Source organism: Condylura cristata, unplaced genomic scaffold (genome assembly GCF_000260355.1).
Source record: "Condylura cristata isolate star-nosed mole 26May11 unplaced genomic scaffold, ConCri1.0 scaffold00017, whole genome shotgun sequence".
In the NCBI taxonomy this organism is placed as follows: Eukaryota; Metazoa; Chordata; class Mammalia; order Eulipotyphla; family Talpidae; genus Condylura; species Condylura cristata.
The window spans coordinates 38380204-38406404 of record NW_004567118.1 but is presented as its reverse complement, the minus strand read 5'-3'; the positions used below and the strand labels follow the sequence as shown (position 1 = coordinate 38406404).

Below are 26201 nucleotides of genomic sequence, written 5' to 3'. Positions count from 1 at the left end.
ATAATACTTAGGATTTTCTAGAAAATTATACAGTATTGTTGAGGAAATGTGTACTACTGGTATAAAAATAAATTGGTGAGAACATTATATAGGATAGTTTAACATGTCTTCAAAAAAAAAAAAAGGAATTGGGTTTGCCACTTCTAGAAATCTATCCTATCCTTTGGAAATTCTTAGGAATTTCTTAAAATTTAGTAGTAATATATTCTGTCTGCCTGGGATCATGCAGGTCTCTCTCTGTTTCTTTACCCTTTTCCTAATAAACTTGTCTTATTAAAATGTTAAAAAAATAGTTGTAATAATTATCCACATTTTCCATCAAAGTAGAAAACAATGGAGAAAATATTAAGAAATTATATAAATTTTGATACAGCCTCACAATAGAAAACAAAGTAGCCATTTAAAATAACAATGTAAAACACCAAAAGTATTCATACTAATTCTAAATGTTAAGTGAAAACATGTTACTAAAGAGGATGCTCAATATTACTCCTTTTTTAACCATCTCACCAATTGTAGAAATACCTGTGCACATGGTGTACGCACACACCTGTGATATAATGAGTAGAAACCCATGAGTCACTCTTTTAGGGAACTTCATTCATAATAAAGATAACTTGGGGATATTTTTTATTCTGTGGTTTTAAATCAGAAAATCTCAATGTTGCCAAATATTATCTATTCAAGTTTATTATTACAATGAAGCTCATCTTCTTCTAAGAACATTTAATTTCAAAATAAGATGTTTACTAGTCAGCTATCCCAGGTTGTGTTTTTTATTGTATTTGTGTTAATACAAAATCTAAAATTAAAAAAAAAAATTTTTCAGACAACTCAAGAGAAAATATATTGGTTACAAATAACTTGAAGACCTCAACATAAAATCAGGCACTTAGGGGCCCTCCCCGGTGGTGCATCTTATTTTGAAATTAAATGTTCTTAAAAGAAGATGAGCTTCATTGTGGTGTGCGTACACCACATGCACTAAGAATCTAAAGCCACTTCAGCATGAGTTCGATCCCCACACCAGAGGAGACCACATGGCGCAGCAGACCTCTCCTGTCTTGCCTGCTGCCCCCCTCAGCAGCGTACCTCATAGATCTGCGGATTCTGCTCCCCACTCTGTCTCTGGTGAAACCTTTTACTGCCTGCACACCCCTGGCCTGTACCCCAGTTCTGTATGCATAAATAAATAAATCTTTTTTTTAAATCAGACACTTAGAATTTAACAGAGAACTCTATTCACAAGCTTATTGTACTTTTAAATGGATTATAAATAGGAACAACATATAACTATAATCACATTATTTCCATGTAAAACTTTTAGGTAGCAGTTTCTTGTGTAAAATAATAGGTGTTCATTGTGAAATAGAAAAAACATGTTCAAGAGAAAAACAACATCACCTATCATCTCACCAAAAGGTAACGTAGGTTTGTGTCCTCTTACCTGCTTCAGGGGTTATAAGTCTCTATACCCTGCTGACTACCCAACAACCCTCAACTATATTTCCTTGGGCACTTCCCACCCCTACTCCCAGCCCTACACTCTCTCCCTTTGGTTGGTTATCTTGGTTTTGCAGTCAGATATTAAGAGTTATTTATTGGTTTGGTTTTGACTGACCCTCTATTATGTGTCTCTATATTCCACATATAAGTGAGACCACCTGGTATGTTTCTTTCTCCTGATTGATTTCACTTAGAATTATCTTCTCTAATTCCATCCATGTTGGTACAGATGGCAAGGGTTTGTCCTTTTTTTTTTTAAAGATTAATTTATTTGTGCATACAGAACAGGGGTATAGGCCAGAAACTCAGGGGCGGCGAGAGGCTTCACCAGAGACAGAGTGTGGAGCAGAACAGGCAGATCGACGAAGTACGCTGCTGAGGGGAGCAGCGGGTGGGCCAGGAGAGGTCTGCTGTGCCATGTGGTCACCCCTGGGGCAGGCGGGAATCAAACTCATGCAGAAGTGGCTTTAGCTTCTCAGTGCTGTGCTTTAACCCGCTGTGCCACCAGGGAGGGCCAGGTGTGTCCTCTTTATAGCTGAGTAGTAATCCACTGTGTGTGTATGAATACACACACACACACACACACACATACAATTATACCATATGTTTTAATTAATTTTACAAATAGGAGTTGACTCAAGGTTATTTTTATCAGACTTGTTTCTTGAGTGGGCAAGAAAGGCACATCCCAGGGATTGTGCAGGCTCTGGAAGCGTGTTGCACAGTGAAGATCCTTCAGGAGGTATGCCATGGGTGAGGCAGGGAATCAGATTGTGAGCTAGATGATTTATAGGAAGTCTTTCACTCAAACATCCCCTCTGGGCTCTATAATTCCTGTTGTCTTAGATCATCTATTAATTTTACATATTTTTCTTATCTCCTCAACTGGATTATAAATTGTTGAGTGAAGCAGTGTCCTTACACTTGTTTGAAGTCCTCCCAGGGCCGTTTACAGAGTAGTACTAGATGGCATTTTGTCAGTAATAGAATTATATTATCATGACTCACTACTAGGTGCTTAGGGATTTATAAAGTTTCATATTAGCTATACGTGTATGAAAGCTAAGGTATTTATTAATGCTTAAGAGCTATTCATGTGCACTTAAGTGAGGTACTTTCATAACACCAAGCAAATGAATTAATTAGCACAAGAGTTATTCCCAACTGGGGAAAAAAAAGTCTTTAAATTTTAACTCTGCTGCCAGAATTGAAGAATCACTAATTTCATTACTCCAGTTAATTTCTAGACCATATTACTACCTAACTAGCAGACAGCTTTCAGCTCCAGTTGAACATAAGGCATGAGGTTTCCAATCCCAGCCTTGGCACTTACAGAGTAGAGCTTCTGTGAATCTCTGTGCCTCAGTTTCCTCATGTGGCAGGGAAATACAATAGCACACACCTTATGGGGTGGTTGTGAATATTCAGTTACTCAATAGTCAATATTTGACTTGCTAGGAATAGTGCCTTGCATATAATAAGCACTATGTATTTGTTACTATTAATAACTCATAAAATATTAATACTATTAGTGTGGGTTTATATTCATAAACTATTCCCACAAGCCACCTGTACTAGTTTCCTGGGACTGATGTAAAAACCAACTTGGTGGTTTAAGCAACAGTTTATTCTCTGATGTTCTATGGACCTGAAAACCACTTCACAGGGCTACCCTCTGGTGGTGGTAGGGACTAACTCACTCCTTGCCTCTTCCAAATTCTGGTAGCTGCCAGAATTACATGACTTGTGGCCCTGATCTCTGCCCCTATGCTTGCACTGCCTTCTCCTCTGTGTCTTCAGATGTGCTACTAACTCCCTCTTGCAAGGATAGATGTGATTGCATTTAGGGTCCAAACAGATCATTGAGGGTAATTACTCATTTCCAGTAGCTTGGTCTGATCACATCTGCAAAATCTGTTTTTGTTGTGTGAGGTAATATTGATAGGCTCCAGGATTTAGAGATAGGTACTCTCAGAGGGGCCATTTTTCAGCAACCATTCCACCCTAAAATGTAATGAATTTATTTCTTACTCATGTGTGGGGGTTTGGCCATTCCTGGGTGAGCCTACCCCCAGGTTCTGAGTTGAGTTGCTCATTTTCCTCCAGCCATGGCCCTTGGGGCATGTTCTCTGTGTGGTAATTGCAAGCACCTTAGTGGAGCCAGGGTGACCACACAGCCCTTGTCAGGCCCTTGGGTCACATGCACTATATTGACCATGGCAGGTCTGGACAACTGGATGACACATGAAAGTCAACAAGGAGGAAGAAATATTTTCTGCTACAACATAACTTGGCACAGCATTTTCTGTAGATGGCAGTAGCTAGAGCTAAGTTGACTATATGCTTATTTGGAAAAGGAAGAATATCCAGAGTATTATTTATTTAGTGGTAAAACAGTTTTCTATAGTTCTTATCTGATGGTTAAGTCAAGGAACTATGTCTGTTAAGGTCTTTAATTATGAACAGTAAATACATTCCTGACTTCGCGATCCTAGAAAACTTGTTCCCTGATTTTTTATTTCCCCCCACAGTTGAGGGAAGTCTTCAGTAGTAACTGGGTGCATTATTTGTAGATATGGAAAAGAAGCAAAGCTTTTCTGTGTAAGAATAGAATATTTGATAGCCTCTAAGGAAAGAGAAGGGAGCCGGAGGGGCCATCAGCTGCTAAGTCAAAGCCAAAGCTAAATTATAGCAGCAGGTGCTCATGCATCTGTGAGTGTGAATGACCAGCTCTGCTATGTAGCCTAACCAAGGTTTGTGTCTGTACACATGCACTGGAATCTGATATTTTGTTGATTTGAGAACTAATATACAGCATTCCTATATTTGGGTTTGATTCCTGGCCTCTTTCCCCCCCCCCCCCTTCTTTCCTCTCATTCTTATTATAGAGGAATTAGTCCATTCCCATAGACTTGGTGAGAGGAGAATAATAACCAGTATCATGGGTTTTTCCCAGTCTCACTGGCTTCAAGCGAGAAGCCAGTGAGACTGGCTCATCACATTCTTCCTTCATACTTAGTAAAATCCTATAACCCCAGGGCATTCCCTTTTCCCCCAATAAAAAAGATAAATAAGGTGAAAGGGGAATTTCTCATGATAAATCTTGTAACTTATTTTAGAATGCCCACATTTTCCCAACTATAATAGAACACAGCTTATTTAAGATAAAAATTTTACAGTCTTAGTAAAAAAAAAATTCACTAAAACCAAATCTTTTCATGCATCAGTTTACTCATTAATAAGCATCAGTTTCTCTAGTTGATGCTTACTCATGCTACACTGCTCTCAAACCATCAGACTGCTCTAGAACTGTCATGCTCATAATTATCAACCATCAGCACTGAATTAAAATTTCCATTAAGACTTGAAAATAAGGCCCTCCCTGGAGTGGAGGCGCAGTGGGTTAAAGCGCAGTACTATGAAGCTATCCACAGCCACTGCAGCATGAGTTCAACTTTCCACCAGGGAGGTGACCCACATGGTGTGGATTGTGATTCTTCACTGAGTAGCTCTCCTGCCTCGTCCACTGCTCCCCTCAGCAGATCTGCCTGTTCTGCTCTCCGTTCTGTCTCTGGTGACTCCTCTCATCCCCACACCTCTGACCTGTACCCCAGTGCTTGTGTGCATGAATAAGTAAATCTTCCAAAAAAAAAAAAAAGACTTAAAAATGGTATATGACAGGTGCCATGTATTTTTCCTTAAATATTTCCTAATCTTCTAGACTCATCTTCACAGTTGTGTAGCAGGATGTGCCGCCCATTTCTTTCAAGTGAGCTTCTAAACCCTCAGGTGACCATAGGGTCCTTTTTACAGGCCAGCAAATCTCCTTTGTTCATTCCAGTAAGTGTTCATTCAACAACTGTGCTTCTTGCCAGGCTCTCTTTGGAATGGCAGTGATGAATGTAATAGAAATAGTTTTTGTCTGTGTGGTATGTGCATTCTAAATAAAGGGTGAAACAAAAAAAGTCAACAGATAATCACAAATTGTGTAACAGTTGTGAAGAAAGGGAAGAACTGAGTCGGGAATGAACTGAGTTCATTCCAGAGACAAGGGAAATGTATTTTAGATAGGCTGGTCAGAGAAACCTCTCTGAAGAGGTCACGTTAAATGGAGGCCTGAGGAAGGAGCAGCATCTGACGCAGGAAGTGGAGAGGCAAGCCCAAGGAAACAGAGCAGCGGGCCTCAGCAAGAACTAAGGTGCACGCTGCATGAACTTGGGGACAGCCTCTTCATCTCTCTGCTGCAGTGCCTGTGTCTGTCACTTTCTGTCACTAGTGCATATCCATGTTAGTGTGTAAGTCGGTAAGTGTTCAGCTGGGCAGGGAATGAAGAGTTCTATGAAGTATTAGTCACAAGTCAGTTGATCTGAAGGAAAGACCAAAAAGGGTAGCTTTTGATAATCCTAAAGTATTTCCAAGGTTCACATATGGAAAGATTTCATCAACAGTCTAATGTAGGTGTGGATTTGAAGTCATCTGATTTGTTCTCTTAATTCAAGATAAACTTGCTCTGACTTTGTATGAAATACTGATTTGATCTGACTGGTGTATTAGAATCTACAGTTAACAGTGTCTTCACTATCACTTACGCTTTTTGCAATCCCGTAATTTGTGTGGTTGTGTGTGTACCAGAGTGGGGTGCGCGTGTGTACATTTTTTCCCATTACTTCCCAGTGGCTTCTTACACCACCATTTATAAGGAAACACCCTATAAAGATTTCCAACGTTAGCTCTTCATAATGCCTAACCAGATAGGAGCTGACTTAGCTTCAGTGCATTTATGTGAATTTGGCCCAAGCAGAACGTTTCTCCTGTCATACTCATTAGCCACTGCTGATAACCTGTTTGTGTTTCAAAGAATCCAAAGCTTTTGTGGGCATTGCATACATCTTTAATTGTGGATAATCCACTACAATAGACACAATTTCCTGCCATTTGTGAAGTAATTGTAAAATGATTCTCTCCTACTTGTGATCAAGTTCCCCTTGAGCTTATCTCCTAACAAAGCAAATTCATTTTATGGGCATATAATTGATACTAAATTAGGGAAGATCTTTCTATTCAAAAGGCAAAAGAGTGACTGGTATTTATGCCCTGCATAAACATTTAAAACCTCTGTTTCTCAGAATGAAACCATTGTATCACAATAGATTTAGTTTCAAAAGGAAGGGAGAGAGGATTGAGGAAGGCAGGCAATTTAAACTAGAATATAACAGGGATTTATTTCATGCAATCGGAAGCCGCTCCTGTTCTCTTGAGTGACCTTCATTCTAAGTTTGGCTCCCTCTTGTGGTTGCAAAGTCACTACTCCAATTTCAGCCACCACATTTCACCTCCATGTTGGAGAGTCACATCTAGAAGTTCTTGGGCATTCTCAGGATAGTGAGAAGTTTTCTTCCTCAGAAATACCTAGTAAAATTCTTCTTATATTCTGTTGACCTGAACCAATAATCAAGGATGGTAAAAGACAAAATGCTTAGAAAACTTTGCAAATGTGATAGAAAACTAGTTTCACACACAAAATTCCTCACAGATCATATATTAGTAAATTTATGTACATGTAAATTCCTCACAGATCATATATGTAAATTTCACAGATTATAGATCATAAATTTACATGTATGTAAATTTACAAATATGTGGTGGTGGACAAAAAAGGAATGAAGAGCCAATTCAGAAAAGAAAGAAAACTCAATAGTGAATCTTAAAAGAGTGAATAATACAAATAGTGACAGCAATTTAATCATAGCAAAAATATTGTAGACTATCACTTTAGTCTTAGTACATGAGACTAAAGGTGGAGTTTGGAACATGGTAGAGTTTTGAAATGGGTAGCATATTATGTGGTAGTTGAAAACATAAATAGGTCACAACAGAAATTCTGTTTCTAGAACTTCATCATAAATCATTATGTATAGCACTTCTAAAATATTTATACTTGAAAAAAATAGAAAACAGGACCTCCCTGGTGGTACAAGGGTTAAATATCAATGCTATCAAGCTATCACCAGCTACTGTAGCACGATTTCGAACCCCAGCCAGGGAGGTGACCCACATGGTGCAGCAGACCTCTCCTTTCCCACCTGCTGCTCCCTTCAACAGGGTATTTCAGTCAATCAGCCTGTTCTGCTCCCCACTCTGTGATACATACTCTCCCACACCTCTGGCCTGTACTGCAGTTCTTATATGCATAAATAAATAAAATAAACATTCAAATAAAGCAAAAATAGAAAACACAAAAATATCTCACAGTAGGAGATTAGTGAAGTGAGGTGTATGCATCTCTTTACCTGACTAATGTGAGGCCCTTCAGAATCACATGATTGGAGGATGCTTGATCATATGGGGAAATGTACCTGATGCAGCAAATAAAAAGCACTGCAGAGCATAGTCTAGTGACTGTATGAGCTTAGTTTTGTATAAAATATGCATGTAGCCAGGGTAAAAAGTGAGTATGTTTTCCTACATCAAATTTTTTACAAAACAGTTTCATATGGCAGTATACCATGAATAGTACCAAAGAGCCATTGATATACTGTAGGAAAACATTTCACTCACCAATGACAAAAGGATGATTCCCTTAACTTATAAAGAGCTCATACAAATCAATGAAGATAATACCAAGAAATGGATAAAAGATGTAAATATATATTTTATAAAAATACTTATATGTGAAACCATTTATAGATTCTAGAAAAGTTAGCTGAAGATAAATCACATAACTATCACATCTATTTTAAATCTGTTCTGACTTAACAGGTAACTAATAAACCCCAGTTTTTTTCCTTACACTGTTGTTTAACTTTGCACAGACATTAGTTTCTCCCCTCCAGTGTAGTCTCTGTCAGTACCACAGTACCGTGACCCATCACCATATTCCCTTGTGTTCTTCCCTCCAGTTTTGACCCCAAAACCCCAATTTTTAAATATTGTCTTAGGAAACATTTCTCAGGGTAGAACTAGATTAGGTAGTGGGACTTTCACATTTACAAGTACAGGGTTACATTTCTGGTAGAATTTTGGTAGTAAAGATAGTAACAGTTATGTATGCAAATACATGTGAAATCTCAGCATCACTGAGGAAATTAATATTGTACTTAGGCATTTCTCTAAAAAGTAATCTTTTCTGTATCACCATATTCTTCTAACATGAGCTTATTATCACTAAACCCATGTACTGTCTGTTCTTATGAGAAATCGTGCTTCAAACTGCAGTTGTTGTATCCTTTATTCCTTCCTTTTAGGAATGGAATTATGCTTATTCTTGGTCTTCATAATGACTTATATTATGTTCACCTGGCGTTGGGCAAGCTTGAACTATTGAAAAAGTATCTGCCTTTAGTACATGTACATTTTCTTATCCTGCCTTCCTGCCCTTAGGCTAATTACACTCTAAGACAAGAACATGGAAGAAGAGGCATCGTTGTTTACCCTAAGTAACCTAAAGGACTTTGTCCCTTTAGCCTCTCCACCCAAGGTTCCCCCACCAGGAAGCGTCTTTACCCAGTTTCGTGGGGAGCGTGCTCTGGTGACCGCTGGGACACAGGGCATGTTGAGGAAGACTGGTCTAAACAAAACCTGCCAGCACCGCCTTCCACTGCCCTCTGCCAGAGCCAGGCAGCTGGCAAGAGCTGTGACACACACTGCATTCCTCTCTAGAAGATGCAAGATCATAAGTCTGAACAATTATTCCCCAAACTAGGCATTTGTATGAGTTAAAGAATGTATGAGTTAAATGTATGAGTTAAAGAAACCTATGTTAAATATGTTTCCTGCTTTTTTTATGGTGAATCATTAGTAAAGAAATGTAACAACAGTACACAGACAAATACATGTTTAAAAAAAAAGTGCTTTTTAGATACCAATTTTTAATGTATGTCAGGTATCTAAACACAAGGCCAGGCAGATAATAGTGAAATAATGTTAGAGATAATAACAATCATCGGGTGAAAATCAAAGATGGTAGTTATTAGCTCCATGTACACTGGGGGTTAGAAAGAACCTTTCAGATGTTTATTCTTTCAGTCACTAGTATGATGACATGCCAGAGTGTGTACTTACACACCATCTAGTGACTTACATACCATCTAGTGACAAACTCAGAGCCTGTAAAATTTGACTGAGTCCCCAGGACTCCCTGGGCTAATCTGGCCTCTCTGTCCCAGGTGTCATCAGCCAGGGATCTATCGCTCCAATAGTGCTGGACTTCTTGAACCTACCTCACTCTTGGAGAAGGAGGTTACAACACTTATGTTACATGCACATTTACATTGCTGTGGAGCTTGACCAGATCTGACCTTTTTTTTTTTTTTTTTTTTTGCATAGACCAACTGGGGTGTAGGCCACGGGGGTTGAGAGGATTCACCTGAGACAGAGTGAGAAGCAGTACAGGCAGAGCCAATGAAATATGCTTCTGAGGGGAGCAGTGGGTGAGACAGGAGAGGTCTACTGGGCCATGTGGGTCAGCTCCCTGAGGGGGGATCGAACACAGGCCTTCACAGTGATAGCGCTGAGACTTAATCCCTTGGCCATCGGGGAAGCCCCAACTCTGACTTTTTAAGGGATTAGCTATAGCTGTTTCTCACTTATCTCAGTATATTAGGTTTTTCATAGGTTGTCATAGGTGTTTCCCATTTTCCGTTGTAATTCCTTCAGAAACTACATAAATGCAATAGAAATTTGGGAAATTTTTGTAGAATGAACAAATGTTCAAAATAATGTTTATGCAAAAGTGGCATCTTCAAGTTGAATATCTCATCTGTGTACAAAGGGTTCTGTAGTCAAATACATTCTTTGAATTCTGTTAAAGTTATAATAGGCTTATGATAAAGAAATTATCAGAAATTTTAATATGCTAATATGTATATGAATCTGAAAATGGGAATTGGCAGTATACAGCTTTCCTGAACTTACTGACCATGGAATCTCTTTTTCAGGGGCCATTTAAAAAGCTTTGTTTTCCAGAATTCATGTTTAGAATTCTATGGAAATGAATGTTAGCCTATACCTTTCACTATTCCTTTCAAATATGAGTTATTATTTGAGTTTTTGAGTAATCTCCAGACTCCAGAAACCTTTGAAGGAAGCATTCAAAATTAAGATCATTTGCTAACAAAGGCATAGGGTTTGGTTTTGTTGTTTTTCTTTTTTAAGGAATTCTGCATATTTTAAATGTCGGACATAAAGGAAGAAATGTCAGCACAATCAACTTGTACCCTGACCAAGTGGTGGGCCACCCCTGTGTTAGAGATCAATCTGGAGGTACAGAGGGCAGGCAGCATCTCAAAGCTGAGACATCCCCAGAAGCTTCACTGGCTCTCCAATGCCCCCAAATTGGATCAAAACCCTGCACTTCTATGTCAAGAAACAGGTTCAAAATTGCCTCTATCTGAGAGATTCTGAAGACGAATTATCATTGTTGGGTCTCCTCTTCCAAGAAAACAAAAGCAAGCAAAAGATAGCTATCACAGTATTTACTTTTCAACAAGATTGAATCCTGAAGGACCTGTTAGAATTACTAAGCCTGTTAGCTAGAGTGGGTTTATTTTCATTTGTCTGCAAAATAAATGCAATTTGGGGCTTGACAGACTGCATGTTGAGTGGTCTTCTGACAGTAATTGACCAAAAGATTCAATTGCTTCTTGAGGTTGCAGTAACAAGGAGGTTGTCAGCTCATGTCAGCATCATGGTCAAGAAATTAATCGGCAGCAGTTGTGTGCGTTAAAGAGTTGCTAGGCCAGTGGATCTGAACAAGGCCATTGATGAAACAGATGCGTCCTAAGTGAGGGTCACAAGTCAACTAATTCAGCAAGTTGGTCTGCAAGACCATGGGAAGTGGCTCAGGGTTAACTACTTCTGTATGACACTTACCGGCACACACCACTAAAATTAACAAAATGTAAAAGTAACAAAGAGTATGCCATCAGCTCTGAAACCAACAAAAGATCCTAACTTTGTATTGTGAACTTTGAGAAGTATCATCCAGAAAAAGGGAAATTGGGCCAAGTTGGAAGAAGGTGCTAAAAGAAAAAAAAAAAATCAACCGATTCTTTCAAGAATGGATCGTGGAGAAGTGTTGGGGGGGGCGAGGTGGGTTCTGCAAAATCTTGCCATTTCAATGTGTTGGTCTTAAGTATAGAGGTGTGCCTGGGGAAGGCCTGCAATGAGCCACACCACCGCTGGGGACCTTTCTCCCGTCAGTAAGTCGTCTTCCTCCAGGCCAGAGAGCCAGTGTTTACGTCGTCCCTGCTGCTCTCCTGCTCTATCAGTGAAGTGGCAAAGAATAGAGGAAGCCTCTAGTTGGGATAAATATTACAGAAGAATCAAGAAAAAGTTCTATATGGAAAAAAGAATAGTGGTCTTCAACCAAACCAAAAACCTCAGTACACCACCAGACTCAGTAAACAAACTTTTACTGCCTGTATTTTATTAATATTAAGGAAGAAACTCAGTGGCAGCTGAGAGAGAACTGTTCTCTCTCCCCAACTCTTGGACAGCTGAAAGACAGGCTGAGGCACATAACTATGGATATCCAGTCTGTGTCACTGATGGCAGAATAAAATAAACATTTAAACACCATGTGGGGGCCAAGAGCAGGCTGGGAAAGAAATGCTCCCATTCATTAAAGACTCTCCAGGTTGCACTAAGAGCTGCACTTAGAAAAGATGAAGTAGCACAGCCTGTTGAAGGCAAACAGGTTGTCAGGGCAACTGAGGTTTTTTGAGCACCCCCTGCCCACCAGGGCTATTTTAAGTGTTCAATCTTAAAATAATTCAGTGCCACCTATTAATCATGCCCATTTTACAGACACAAAAATGAAGTCACCAAGGGGTTAAGAAGCTTGCTCAAGTTTACCCAGCTGTTAAAAATGGGGCAAGGATTAAAACAGGCAGTCTGAGTCAGCCGCCATGCCCTAAGAAACATGCAAAACATCTCAGGCACTGTTTGCACGTGCAAGGAAAGTAAAGGAGAATAGAAAGTTACTGGTCATGCTCTCTTTCTTGGAAACATAGGAGTAGGGGTGGGAACAAAAAAAAGAAAAATATAACTTGGACAAGAGTTCTAAGTATTGAAAGAGTGGTTTATATAGTCCCAGCGTAGAGCAGTGCAGTGGGTCTAAGAGGACAAGGACACAGTGTGGAAAGGAGAAGCTTTGGCTGATGTGCTGGACAGTGGGGAGATTATGGTTGATCACTAGATGGGTCTTAGATAGAGCACTTGACAGAAATTACCAGTAGATATATAGAAAATAAGGCAAGTTTTTAAAATGAGACCACTTTTAACTACAGGTAAAATATAAATTTACGTGACAAAATAAAAGTCATGTTCTACTCTTGAGCCAAATTTATATGTAACATACAGAATCTGTACATGTATTATATAAATTGTGTAATCTTGTAAACACTATCAGCTGAAAGTTGTTGGTGTAATATTCATTGGGATGATAAAGAAGAGATAAGAATGGTGGGTTGAGAGCTAAATCATCACTTTCTGTAATTTGGATAGAATCTAAAAGATCAACCAAGAAATAACGGTATTGTGCATCACCTATGGTATGACTGTAAATACCATAGATGCAGTTAAAATAGTCTGTGTGGAATGCGACTGTGGGGTGAGGGGGTGAGGTTAGATGGGCAAGAAGAAGGGTGGCTGTATTTTCCTAAGCATCTTTGTACTGTCTGATTTTTCTCCACTCTATAAAACATACACCAACCACACAGATGACATTTTATATGTCCAAAAAGACCCATCCCTTAAAAAAGCACTTCCTGATTAAAAAAATATATATATTTTTTTCAAATTACTGAAGAATCTAACTAAAATCATTTAAGAAAAACCCTCTAGAGCACTTCTTAAAAATGTAAGATTGATTTCCTATACAGATGGGACTCCAGGGAGTCTTCATTTCCTTTGCCTTGAAAAAATAGAAAAGCAACAAACAGTATGAAGCTTTAAAAATGTGTTTTGTTTAAGAAATGGAACCACAGACTTTCACCCTCTAATTGTATTCTTGTGGTTTTTCAAGATACTAAAGAAGGGGCCTTTATTTTAGCATTTGGGTGGAGGCGTAACAAAGCCATCTGCGGGATGGATTCAGCTACTAGGAAGAAAGCCATTTTGACTAAAAAGGGTTGCTGTGCTGATGCCACATGCAATAACAAGTTAGTTTTCATTGCCTCATTGCCTTTATAGATGCTGTGTATAGGCTTGCATTCCAAATTGCTAGGTTCCCATCACAAATTGTGCATATGTCGTCTTTCCCTCACATACCATGGTTTGTTTGGCCTGTTAGTTCCTCTCTGGGGTCCCTGGATGACCTCGGTCGCATGTAGTATGCAAACAGCTCTATCTTTACTGTGCAGCAGGCTGAAAAAGGAAAGTACTGCAGGCACGTGGTCCAGGATGAGCGTCTGAACAAAGATAGCCCCAGCATGACTGAATGAAAGCGGCAGGGCAGGAGTGTCTCAGAGAGAAACTGGCAGGCACAGATGGAGATTTAAGGAGAAATAAAAGAAACCTGAAGGAGAAATTGAAAATCTTGGTCCTGAGATGCAAGAGGGAAAAGTAATACCATCAACCCAAGCATTGCAAGTTAAGTAGCAGAGGTGACTATTAGCTGGAGCCAGTAATGGCAAGGAATTTATCAAAGAAGACAGGATAGTTTGGAGGGGGGTGCAGGACAGAAGACAGGACAGGAAAGGACAAGAAAGGAGAGGAGAGAGAGGCTTGTACTGGAAATACCATAGGAGAAAGAGTCAAAAAGAGAAAAAGCCATTTCTTTTTGCACAAGAGATTGAGAAGCACAGGAACCTAGACAAAGGATGCTGAGAAAATATCGAAGTTCCCCTGATTTCCTGTGCTTGGATAAAACTGGCATGGAGGTGCCCTCCCTGGTGGCACAGCGGGTTAAAGCACAGCACTAGGAAGCTAAAGCCACTTCCGCATGAGTTCGATTCCCACCCCGGAGGTGACCCACATGGAGCAGCAGACCTCTCCTGACCCGCCCACTGCTCCCCTCAGCAGTGTACCTCATAGATCTGCCTGTTCTGCTCCTACTCTGTCTGGTGAATCCTCTCACTGCCCCTGCACCTCTGGCCTGTACCCCAGTTCTGTGTAAATAAATAAATCTTCAAAAAAATTTTTAAAAAAACTGGCATGGAGACATGCATGTATTTTCTTTTTGATTTGTGAGCACTTGAAAAAAAATCAAGAGATTCCTGTTTTGCGTCTTCCCCAGGAATTCAATTACGTTCTCAAGAGTTTACGTAGCACCTGGGGAGAGGTGCTACACAGACTGTAGAAATCATATTGTAAATTGAACCTGACCTTACCCTGGCGGCCCCTGTGTTTAATCTACGTCAGGCTAGGTTTCCTAAGAACTCAGATGCTGATAACATGTGATTCTGACTGATCTTGCTTCCTTTCAACCTTCTTAAAATATCCACGCCACATTGTTTGTATTTTGGTTTTCTGCTTTTCATGGCTGGAACGTTGAAACATGGCAGCATTTCAAAACAGGGCTGCACTTCAAACGGGGCACACACTGCTCTGGTGTGGGTAATGGATGGACAGCCAGAAGGGCACCAACATGGCCGCGTGATGCCCAGCACCATCTGGTGGCAGGCAGAATCGACAGGCGTTGGCCAACGCTGGGGCTGATTTTGTTGTCAGCTGTGTGCCCCAGTTCAGTTTACAAGGGGAGGAGCTTCTGAGCATGTCGAAGTCATTTACGACTCAGCCTGCCACTAGCCTTTTCTTTTTCTTCCTCTCTTGTGAAGGTGTGGAGGGGCACCCTGGCCCGTATGCGATACAAGAGGACCAAGGCCGCTCTGGCGATTATCAGATACTACCGGGGCTACAAAGTGAAATCCTACATCCGCGAGGTGGCCAGGCGCTTCCAGGGCGTCAAGGCCATGAGGGACTATGGGAAACACGTGCAGTGGCCCACCCCGCCCAAAGTGCTCCGCCGCTTCGAGGAGGCCTTGCAGACAATTTTTAATAGGTAAGAATGCACAGTGTGGACAACATTTAGGGCTCACACTTCCCAGAGAATCTGAGGTCCGGGGCCAGTCGTTGCTCAGTTTCGCATTCATTTGGAACGTCTCTCTTCAGTTTTGTATACCTGGCTTTTTGAACACATCTGTTTTCCTCTCAGAAAAGCAGGGTATAACTGCCCATTGATTTTCCTGGCAGAACTTGACAGCAATGTGCCACAGCTCCTGGGTCTCACCATGTTTAAGCCATGGGCATGCTTTCTCTACTTTTATTAGCAAAACACAACTTTTTTTTTATAATAGTTTATTTTTACGTCATTTTGTGCATTTTTCCATCTTATTTGCAATCCCCTTGGCTTCCCATCACCAAATCACCCATGTGCCATCACCATAGTCCAGTGCATTTCCCTCCCCGCACTGTTTTTGATCCCATTCCCCACTCCACCCCCATAAAATGTCTCTGGTATATAGCTGTTCATTATTATTATTATTTTCTTGGCTGGACTGTTAAACTCCTGCTATGAGAGAAACCATCCGTCTGGTATTTTTCCTTTTCTTTCTGGCTTATCTCACTAAGCATAATCTTTTCCAGCTCCATCCATGTTGCTGCAAAAGACATGTGTTTCTTTTTTTTTTTTTTTTGGTTGCTCAGTAATATTCCATTGTGTATATGTACCACATCTTTTTCATCCGTTTATCTACTTTTGGGCATTTGGGCTGTTTCCATGCCTTTCCAACTGTAAATAAAGCAGCAGTAAACATAGGGGTGCAGGTATCTTTTTGAATCAGTGTTTTTGTGTCTTTGGGTAGATACCTAGGAGTGGGATTGCTGGGTGGTAGAGAAGCTCCATGTTTAGCAGTTTGTGGAACCTCCAATCAGTTTTCCATAGTGGTTGTACTCAAGCAAAGTGCAACTTTTTATTAAAATCACCACTCATAGCTCAAACTGGAAAGTCTGTTCATGGTTTCTGAGCAATGGTTCATGATCCTGCTGTACCTTAAAGCAACAAGGAGTTTGTAAAACTCACCAAGAGACCTCCAGAAAGTCCTGTTGAATGAAGCTGGGGAGTGGCGCCCAAGCAGAGATCCTTTCTAGAGTTTTCCAGATGATTTAAAAGTGCAAGGGAGAAAACAACTCTTTTAAAGCAAGCTGTTGCTTAAAATAAATAACCCATGTAATCAGTTGATACTTTTCCAACTGATCTTAGTTTTTTGTAAACTGCCCTGAATCTGAGTTTGTCCTTGTTCATAGCTTCTTCTCATTTTTTTAGTTTATTTGCTGCCAGTGCATACCAGGTAGATTTAGCTGTCTCAGATACAACCAACTAGTCACATAAACCAGCTAATGGCTCTCAAATGTGATCATTTGGTATCACAGTATTCCCCAAAGGGTGCCGTGAAATAATTGATTGATGAATGTAAAAGAACTAATTTATAATTCTATGCTAAATCAGATTTTATCTTCCTTTAGTTTTTGCGCTGTGTAATTGGTGACAGATATCAAAAGGAAAATGCATAAAAGAACTTTTAATATGTATCTCACTTGCCTTTTTTAATGAAAAAATAAATTATACATAAAGAAAAAAATCAAACAATAAAGAATTATTGAAAGTAAAGATACCACAATTCTCAGATCACATGTTCCAAATAAAATGCTGGTTTTAAATCTTGCCAAGCTATTGAATGCTTATATAAATGTTTGCATTAATATTATCTCTGACTTGCACTTTAGACATAACTTAAAAAGTAAGCTTTATATGAACAAATGCTCTTTTTTTTATTTATTACAAAAGTTTATTTTTACATCATTTTGCACATTTTTTTTTCCATCTCAATTGTAATCCCCGCGGGTTTCCCATCACCAAATCACCCGTGTGCCACCACCATAGTCCCGTGCATTTTCCTCCCTCCTCCCTCCCCCGTTTTTGATCCCATTCCCCACTCCACCCCTACAAAATGTCTCTGGTATATGGCTGTTCATTATTCTTATTATTTTCTCACCTGGTCCATTACACTCCTGCTATGAGCGAAACCATCCGGTATTTTTCTTTCTCTTTCTGGCTTAGCTCACTAAGCATGATCTTTTCCAGCTCCATCCAAGTTGCTGCAAAAGACATGTGTTTCTCTTTTTTGGTTGCTGAGTAATATTCCATTGTGTATATGTACCATATCTTTTTAATTCAGTCATCTACTTTTGGGCAACAAATGCGCATTTTTTAAGTGAAATACAATAAAAATAGGCTACAGGCAGCCTCCTGCCCACCTGTGACTATGCAGGGGGCTTCTTTCTGCCCACTCTCTCCCTCTGTAGGGCAGCAGCCTCCTGCCTGTCCATCACCTATGCCCTCCAGGGCTTCTCTGCACTGACCTCCCTCAGCAGAGGCCGCTTTCCTAAGGCCACCTGCCTGTGACCCTGCAGTCCTCTCTCAGCAAGCCTGTCCCTTTGGGGCAGCTCTTCCTGCCTGCTTGTGCCTATGCAAGTGTCCAACACTCCTGGCCTTTTCCCTAATAAACCTTCTCTTCAAATATTAAAAAAAAAAAATTAGGCTTTAAGGTGGACATCTTCCAATTTGTGAGAAAAGATGAAAACTTGAATGAGAACCAGGACAGTGGCTCAGGTGGAGAGAAGTAAACACATTTGGAGAAAGTGTGGAGGCAGCGCCATAAAGCTGGGTGATAGATGCAGAAGCAGAAGCCACAGCATCCATTAAGCCTGACCCTGGGGTAGGTTTTGTGAGAACTCATACTCACTTACAAAATTTCTATGCGTAAATACATGCAGCATTTCAGGTAGTGCCTGACACACTCGGCACTATGAAAACATTTGCTCATGCTATGAGCATAGATACGCATACACAATCACAGAGCACCTGGGCTCTTTTTATGCACAATCAGGATTATAGTGCAGTTATACAAATTTACACTGAAGTCAGTCAGGAGTCCTGTGCATAACCAAGTGCTATATAATTTTTTTTTTTTTAAGATTTATTTATTTATTCATACAGAACTGGGGTACAGGCCAGAGATGCGGAGGGTGAGAGGATTCACCAGAGACAGAGCGGGAAGCAGAACAAGCAGATCGATGAAGTACACTGCTGAGGGGAGCAGCGGGCGGGTCAGGAGAGGTCTGCCGCGCCATGTGGTCACCTCCGGGGCAGGCGGGATCGAACTCATGCGGAAGTGGCTTTAGTTTCTCAGTGCAGTGCTTTAACCCGCTGTGCCACCAGGGAGGGCCTATTTTTAATGACTACCAAAAATTATGATTTTGATTATATTACATTGTGACCTCTATAATCTTCTTAGATTTTGAGGTTTTATGTATGGCTTGGAATTTATTAATTTTTGTAAAATTCCAATTAATTGTGCAGCAAATAATTACTCAGTGCCTACTGAGCTAGGTTCCAGGGATATGGTAACAAACAAGAAAGATGCTAAAGACAGTCCACCCCTCTCAGGACTTATAGTCACAGCGGCATTGATAAAATAATTTGTCTACTCTGTTGACTGTATTCTCCTTCTCTCTCCCTTCCTCTCTCCTGGCCTCTCTCTCCCAGTGAATCAATGTCACTTCTGTCAGCCACATCTGTAAAGGTCAATTAGTAAGTAGGTTTCATGGGGTATAGAAGGTCTTCGCATAGTTTGCTTTGATATGATTTGGTTGTGTTAAAACGTGTACAAGCTACTCAGCTGAAAAGCAGCAGAGAACCAGGCCATGGGCGCAAGCGACTTACTGGCTCCTGATCTAGTCATTATATCCTATCTAATCTAATCTTGGGTTGTTTGGACCCATGGAAACAGAGGGACAAGGAATATGTTAAAGGACTCCATCATAACTGTAGGGGTTTTGTCTGGTTCTCACATTTCAATGTGTGTCCAGCTGTGTTGAGACTCACTCCTGTCTTCAGAGTAATTCTTTTTTATGCTAGGAAAGTGGGGGCCTTCTTCATGCCCAACTTTGTCCCCTTTCTTGTTCTGAGATTGGCAGTCTTTACTGTTGTGCCCTCTGCACATGCTTTTACATGGCAGTTAATCAGAATGAGAGGCCCACGTCAGGCCCAGATGTCAGCACACCTCTGCAGTCAGTTGTGTATGGAGTCAGTGACAGAGACTGGAAACAGCAGCAGAGCAAGGACCTCACCCCACCAAGAAAGAAATGTGGGCTCAATGGCTAATCGGCCAGTTGCTTAGCAAGGCACTTGGTGCCATAGGATGTTCTAGACACCAGGTCTGTGACTTTGCCCACCTGGTGCTCCCACGCTGTCACTCCTCCAGCCTCCTGGAGTGATCTCAGTCTGTCACATCAGAGCGTTGGTTAGCCACGGGAGGTAGGGATGAGGGTCTCACTGTCGTGTTGGACCTGTTCTTTTTCCATGGTTATTGTTTTGGCCACCTGACCCTGACTGCCTCCTCTAACAGATATGATTAGCCTGTCTGTGTACTGTTAGCTGGCACAACTCCCACTGTGGAGTCCTGACCACCTGCCCTTGCTACCAGCCCCTACTACATTGGGCTGAAGAGTCTCAGCCATTTCTGCTGAAGGAGTCCCTCTCCGTCCTGTGTGGACTGTCCACTATGGACCTGCTGCTCCAAGAGCTCGATCCCATGAGCTCTTATCGTCCAGAAAGTCTTCACATCCTATAATTTATTACAGCACTACCATCTCCTGGTGTTGCTATAAATATAAATATTTTTGTATTAGCAATTTCAAAAGGAACTTGAGAGAGAAAACATTTAGACCCAAGTCACAATCTTGAAGCAAGATCATCTCAGGAAGACCTTAGAGATGAAAGAACCTCATTAACATTTTCTGTATGTAAACTGGGGAAAGAAAACCATTTTTTTTTTTTTTCAATTTTAGCTGAGTCTCATTCTTGTATTCCATGGAAGCAATTTGATTAGTTCTTCTGAAATACGGAAGTTCTCAGTTTGCTTCCACCCTTCCTACTTCAACTCCTATAGCCTAACAGAGGGCCTAAGTTTTAAGGAGAGCTAAGGTCTAGGGCTAAGAGCTGAAAAGACCCTGTTCTTAATCTGAGATAGATTATTTTTAATCTGTGGCTTCAGTTGCTTATAGCAAAAGACCTTGGAGTCACCTGTAAATCTTTCCTACTCCCTTGTTCCCACATCTAATCCATCAGCAAGCCCTACTGGCACTTCCTTCAGACATCTGTCTCCACTCCCTACTCCAGGCCTCGCCCTTTATCATGTACTGTGGAAGCAGCCTCCTCACTGGTCACCCTGCCCCAGCTCCCCTTCTGCTTTCCTCCACTCAGTAATCAGAACCACCCTGTAAAGTGGAGTCAGGTCATCGTGCATTCATTGCTCAAAATCCTCAATGGCTTCCCACTTCCTTCAGAGTAAAAGCCAGAGTCCTGATGACGTCCTTCAAGGCTCTGTAGATTCTGGCCCTGACTCTCCCTCTCTCTCCCCTCCTCTTACTCTGCCCAGTTCTGCCTTAATGTCAGAGGACTGCTGGCTGATCCCCAGACATACCTGGAATGCTCGTACTTCAGAGCCTTTGCACAATGGTGATCTCTTCCTGCAACACTTGCCCAGATATCCCTATAAGCTGGCTTCTTGGCTTTCTGTAGGTCTTTGCTCATATATGCTTAGCAGCGGTTCCTCCCAGACCACCCTATATAGGTAGCACCCACTTCCCATTCCTCCCTGTGCAGCATTCTTACCGTCCTCTCCTGCTTTATTTTCTCCAGAACTCTTACGTGGTGATACATGCTGTCCATTTTACTTGTCGAATGTCTGTCTCTCTAGATTATAAGTAACTATCAGGAAAGAGCTTCATCTGTTTACCACTGTGCTTCCATTGTCTAAACTGTATTTGGAGTTCAGTAAGTGTTTGAAAACATTTGTCAAGTGAATAAATGATGAATCCAAAGTTTCTGAGCCCTAATTCTAAATGATGTGAGCCCAAGAATCACTAGGTTATAGTTGAACTGCTGTCAAACAATAAATAGCAAAGCTAGTTTTACAGAATTAAAACAAGTTCTGTGTTTCTCTTGGAGACATTTTACTTTTTGTAGGGTAGCCTACATTGGTTTAGTTTCATTCTGCTTAATTGTATTTTTGAGAATGAATGAGGTTCTAAAGTTACCTACATTTTTTTTTAATCTATTTGTAGATGGCGAGCATCCCAGCTCATCAACAGCCTACCTCCTACAGACCTGCCCCAGGTCAGGGCAAAGGTTGCAGCCATGGAAATGTTGAAGGGACAGAGGGCTGACCTTGGATTGCAGAGAGCTTGGGAGGGCAACTATCTTGCTTCGGTAAGTCCAGGAGAAAAAAGTGGAAAGTCAAGAGAGAAGTTTTTCTCCCAGAAGTTAAAGAAAAACTGAAAAAAAAAAAAGAGAGAGAGAGAAAGACTAAGACACATTCAGAAAGTGTATTTCTAAGAGATACTAAACTAAAAGATTTGATTGCTTCTAAGTATGTAATAATTGCTGTTTCCCCCTACTTTAAAAAGGGATTCTCTGTTTTATAACCATTTCATAGGTACACTTTGTAAACATGGCTTTTGCCCATTTAAATTTTACTTCTTGTGCATAAATCAGCAACTATATTAAATTACCACCTTGATATTAATTATTCCCAAAGCAACATTTCTTCTTCTCTCCCGCTCCATATTTTTAAAATTTCATAGAACCTTTGGAGTTAAAACAAACCTTTGGTGGCTTTCCATCTGTAACAGGGAGATAAAAAGTACATGAGTAGCAATGTGGGCGTCATTCTAAGGCAGTGCACTGAAAGATGGCCTTTTTCTATAAAATGCTAGACAGACTCGTTTTACCATGTTTCTTTCAGAAGCAAGATACAACTCAGACCTCAGGCACTTTTGTCCCTGTTGCTAATGAACTGAAACGAAAAGACAAGTACATGAATGTCCTCTTTTCCTGTCATGTCCGGAAGGTAAGAAAAAGACCTCCTTGAAAAGAAAAAGAAAACAATTCCTATGAAACTTACTTAAATCTGATTGCAGTAAAACCTAACAAAAGCTACATCATGGGTGAGCTATATTTGTGTGGGGCATTGATGAATGACTGTGACTAAAGAGTTAGGCTGTGGAGCATTCCTGAGGGAGGTGAGATTGTGTTCTACTGGCTGTGTATCCTCCCTGCCACCTGCTGATCTGCTTTGTCTGTAATAACCATTACTGATTTTTATGCTTGTTTCAATACTATTTTTTTTAATCAGGAAAAGGGGTAGGAAGAACATAGTTTGGAATAAGGGCTTAGTGAGATTTGGAAGGGGGTATGAGGGAAGTTGTGTGCTGTGAACATATTTTTATTTATCTGAAGCAGGATATCTATGACATGCCTAGAGTGATAGCATTTGGCTAGATACAGGGCTTTTTTTTTGGTTGGGCCTATACCCCAGTTCTTCTATGCATAGCTAAATAAATCTTTAAATAAAATAAAAATCCAAAAGGTAAAAAAGAGAAAATAAGAATGGTCTAAAATAACATCCTCAATTTCCAGAAACTAGAAAAAGAAGAGGAAATTAATATTAATTTAGATTAGAATAATGAATTAAGCAGAAGGAAATAATGATTCTCAAATGCACATAGAGCTAATGTTTGGTCATCAAACAAGCTTCAATAAACTTAAAAGAGTTTATATCACATAAAAGGTGTTCTTCAACCATAATGGAGTGAAATGGTGAAATGAGAAATAAATAATAGGAAAAAACTGGGAATACCCCAAAAGATAAAAATTAAATGACACCCTCCTAAATAACCAGCAGTCCAAGAAACTGCTACATGGAAATTTGAACATTAGAAAATGAAGACCTGGGGCCCCCAGGTAGTACAGTGGGTTAAAACACAGCACTAAGAAAATGAAGTCCCAACATACTAAAAATATGGGATACAACTGAAATACTGCTTAGTGCTAGCAGTAAAAAAGATGAAAGATTGCAAATTGATAATCTAATCTGGCAAAGCTATGCAACGTCTACACTAATATTCCATGTTAGGAAACCAAAGAATATCCTGGTTTCCCTTCAGATTGTGTAAATCTTTTGCCTTAAGATACCAGAGAATCAAGAGCAAGCTAAAATTAACACAAACATAAAGGGAAAATGACAGGTTAGACAGAAATTAATCAAAGAATAGAAAAATGATAGAAATAAAAGAACTAAATGAAAAATTAGTTTAATTAAGATCAGCAAAATTCACAAGCCAAACTGACCAAATGCTGTCATAGGGGAAGGTCAAACACTGTAGTTCAAGAAATGATAACTATTCGTGTTTGAACTTTTTTTTTTTAACTGAATTTCCCTTGGTTTACATCCTTGTATTTTGAGGGTGCAGGATCTCCTCTCAGGTGTAGCCACCTTAGCGTGCCCACCACCGAAGCACTATGTCCCCCATTGTAGAGACCTGTGCTCTCCGCCTCCCCTCTCTCAGCTCCACAACCCCCAGCCCATGCCTCTAGCCTATGGTCAACTTAAATGGTTGGGGTTTTTTTTGGTTTGTTTGTTTGTTTTTTAATTTTTTTTAAGGTTTATTTATTTGTGCATACAGAACTGGGGTACAGGCCAGAGGTGCAGGGGCAGTGAGAGGCTTCACCAGAGACAGAGTGGGGAGCAGAACAGGCAGATCAACGAAGTAAACTGCTGAGGGGAGCAGCGGGCGCGTCAAGAGAGGTCTGCCACGCCATGTGGGGGCAGGGATCCAACTCACACTGAAGTGGCTTTAGCTTTTCAGTGCTGTGCTTTATCCCACTGTGCCACCAGGGAGGGCCCAAGGGTTGGTTTTGAAGTCTGTCTTTGTCTCACCCTTTGGTTTATCTATAAGTGACACCCTCTAATATTTGTCTTTGAACTTCTGTCTTGTTTCACTTAGCATAATCCCTTCTTGTTCCATGTTGCCACAAATGGCATGAGTTGTTTTTTTTTTTTTTTTGATTGTTGAGTAATATACCATTCTGTATATGAACCACATCTTCATGGTCTACTCATCTGTGTGGGGGCACTTGGATTGTTTCCATAGCTTGGAAGAGATCAACTCAGTGTAGTGTACACATCTTAACAAAATAGAGGACATTTGGCTTTAAAGTTAGAATGAAGTGAACATTATCAACGAAAGCATACCTGCACTATTTTGATGGTTACCAAAGTCCAGAGTAAAATTCTGAATTTCTAGATCCAGAAGCAATATTTTTACATGTACCTACACTGAACAGACCATCCAAAATGATTTTTTGTTAAATAGATTCATATTCACATATAAAAAAGTGTAAGGCATAATGCCAACCTGTGGCATTATGGCACACTTAACAAAGGAATGGATCATTTCAATGAATCTTCATATACTCATATAAAAGCTTTCCTTTCAAGTGCCAGGATATCTGGAAAGTCAATTTATTCATCAGAAGAATTCATCAAAGTGGTTGGATGGCTTTGAGAATTATGTCATCTAGGATAGAAAAGTCAGCTTGAACTGATTCTATCTTTCCATTGAAGACATTTGTCTGTCTCACCACATGTCTCTCCCTGGATCCTGCTGAATAAAAACTGAAAAGTTCCTGTATTTCTAAACTTCATGCAAAATAATATTTCTTTACACTGAAGCTTAGATAATGTCTCTATAGAAACTTTCTTCAGTCCCAAGGACATACCAAAATAAACTCCATATGATTTCAGTAAAACCATCTCTTTATTCTCTGATACTTTTTGAAACAGCCATTTCCCTCTAACTATAGCTATAAAACGGCCTTTAAGGTAGGAGACTTCCACAAATAGCTGCTCTCACTCACAGGGTGTTTTCTTCTGATGGCACTCAAAAGGAAACTTTACCTCTGGCCCTCAGAGTGCTGACTAAACCTATAATTAATTAAATCTGGATTTACATGTTTACGTGTGTATATGAAAGTTTTTTCGCCATTTTGATTTAGCTAAGTTATGCAATTTAAAGCTCTTACTTTGCTACATGATGTCCTTCCCACTCACTTGTTTTATCCTTTAAGGAAAATTTTAGTTGCTAAAACAAAAGGTGAAGGTTTTTGACCCATTTTGTTTAGAAACATGACAATTTTTAATTAAAAGTCACTTGTTTTGTTTTGTTTTGGATAGAAGAACTGGTGTGTAGGCCAGAAGTGTGAGGGGGTAAGAGGATCACCAGAGACAGAGTGGGGAGAAGAACAGGCAGATCTACTGAAATACACTGCTGAGGGGAGCAGTGGGCAGGTCAGGGGAGGTCTGCTGTGCTATGTGGGTCACCTCCTTGGCCAGGGATTGAACTCAGGTAATAGTGCTGAGTCCCAATGCGTAGGCCACCAGAGAAGCCCCAAAGTGTAATGTTTCTAAGTGTAGCTTCAGTTAATTGCTGCTCTGAAGTTCTTGTTTGTTGGTTTCCATATCAACTCCTGGATATATCATAAAGAGAACATTATGTTCCACTATTGTAGTCTGTTGGTTTTGACTCTTGTGTAACCTAAAAATAAAGATTTTGTTTCTTACAACTTTGCGACACATGCATATATTTCTCAGTATAACTTTACAAATGAGGAGCATTACTTATTATTCAGGTTCCATTTGAGATGTTCTCCATATTCTAAGATGAACACAGGGGATGATTTGTGTTCTCCTAGGTTTCACAAATCAATGTTCTGTCTTTTAAATTTTGGGGGAATGGCTGAGTTGAGCAGCTAAACATTTCCAAAATTCTCATAGCCTTTAGGTTTTGAG

General features: G+C 40.2%; 1 protein-coding gene across 1 annotated transcript in view; it reads left to right on the top strand.

Annotated features, from left to right (window-relative positions):
- Nucleotides 1-26201, top strand: part of MYO1D (myosin ID) — a 307276-nt gene that overhangs the window by 153990 nt on the left and 127085 nt on the right. The window contains exons 17-19 of the mRNA XM_004684893.2: nt 15285-15508; nt 21637-21781; nt 22317-22421. Coding sequence (XP_004684950.1) covers nt 15285-15508; nt 21637-21781; nt 22317-22421 — 474 coding nt within the window. The remainder of the gene's footprint in view (nt 1-15284; nt 15509-21636; nt 21782-22316; nt 22422-26201) is intronic.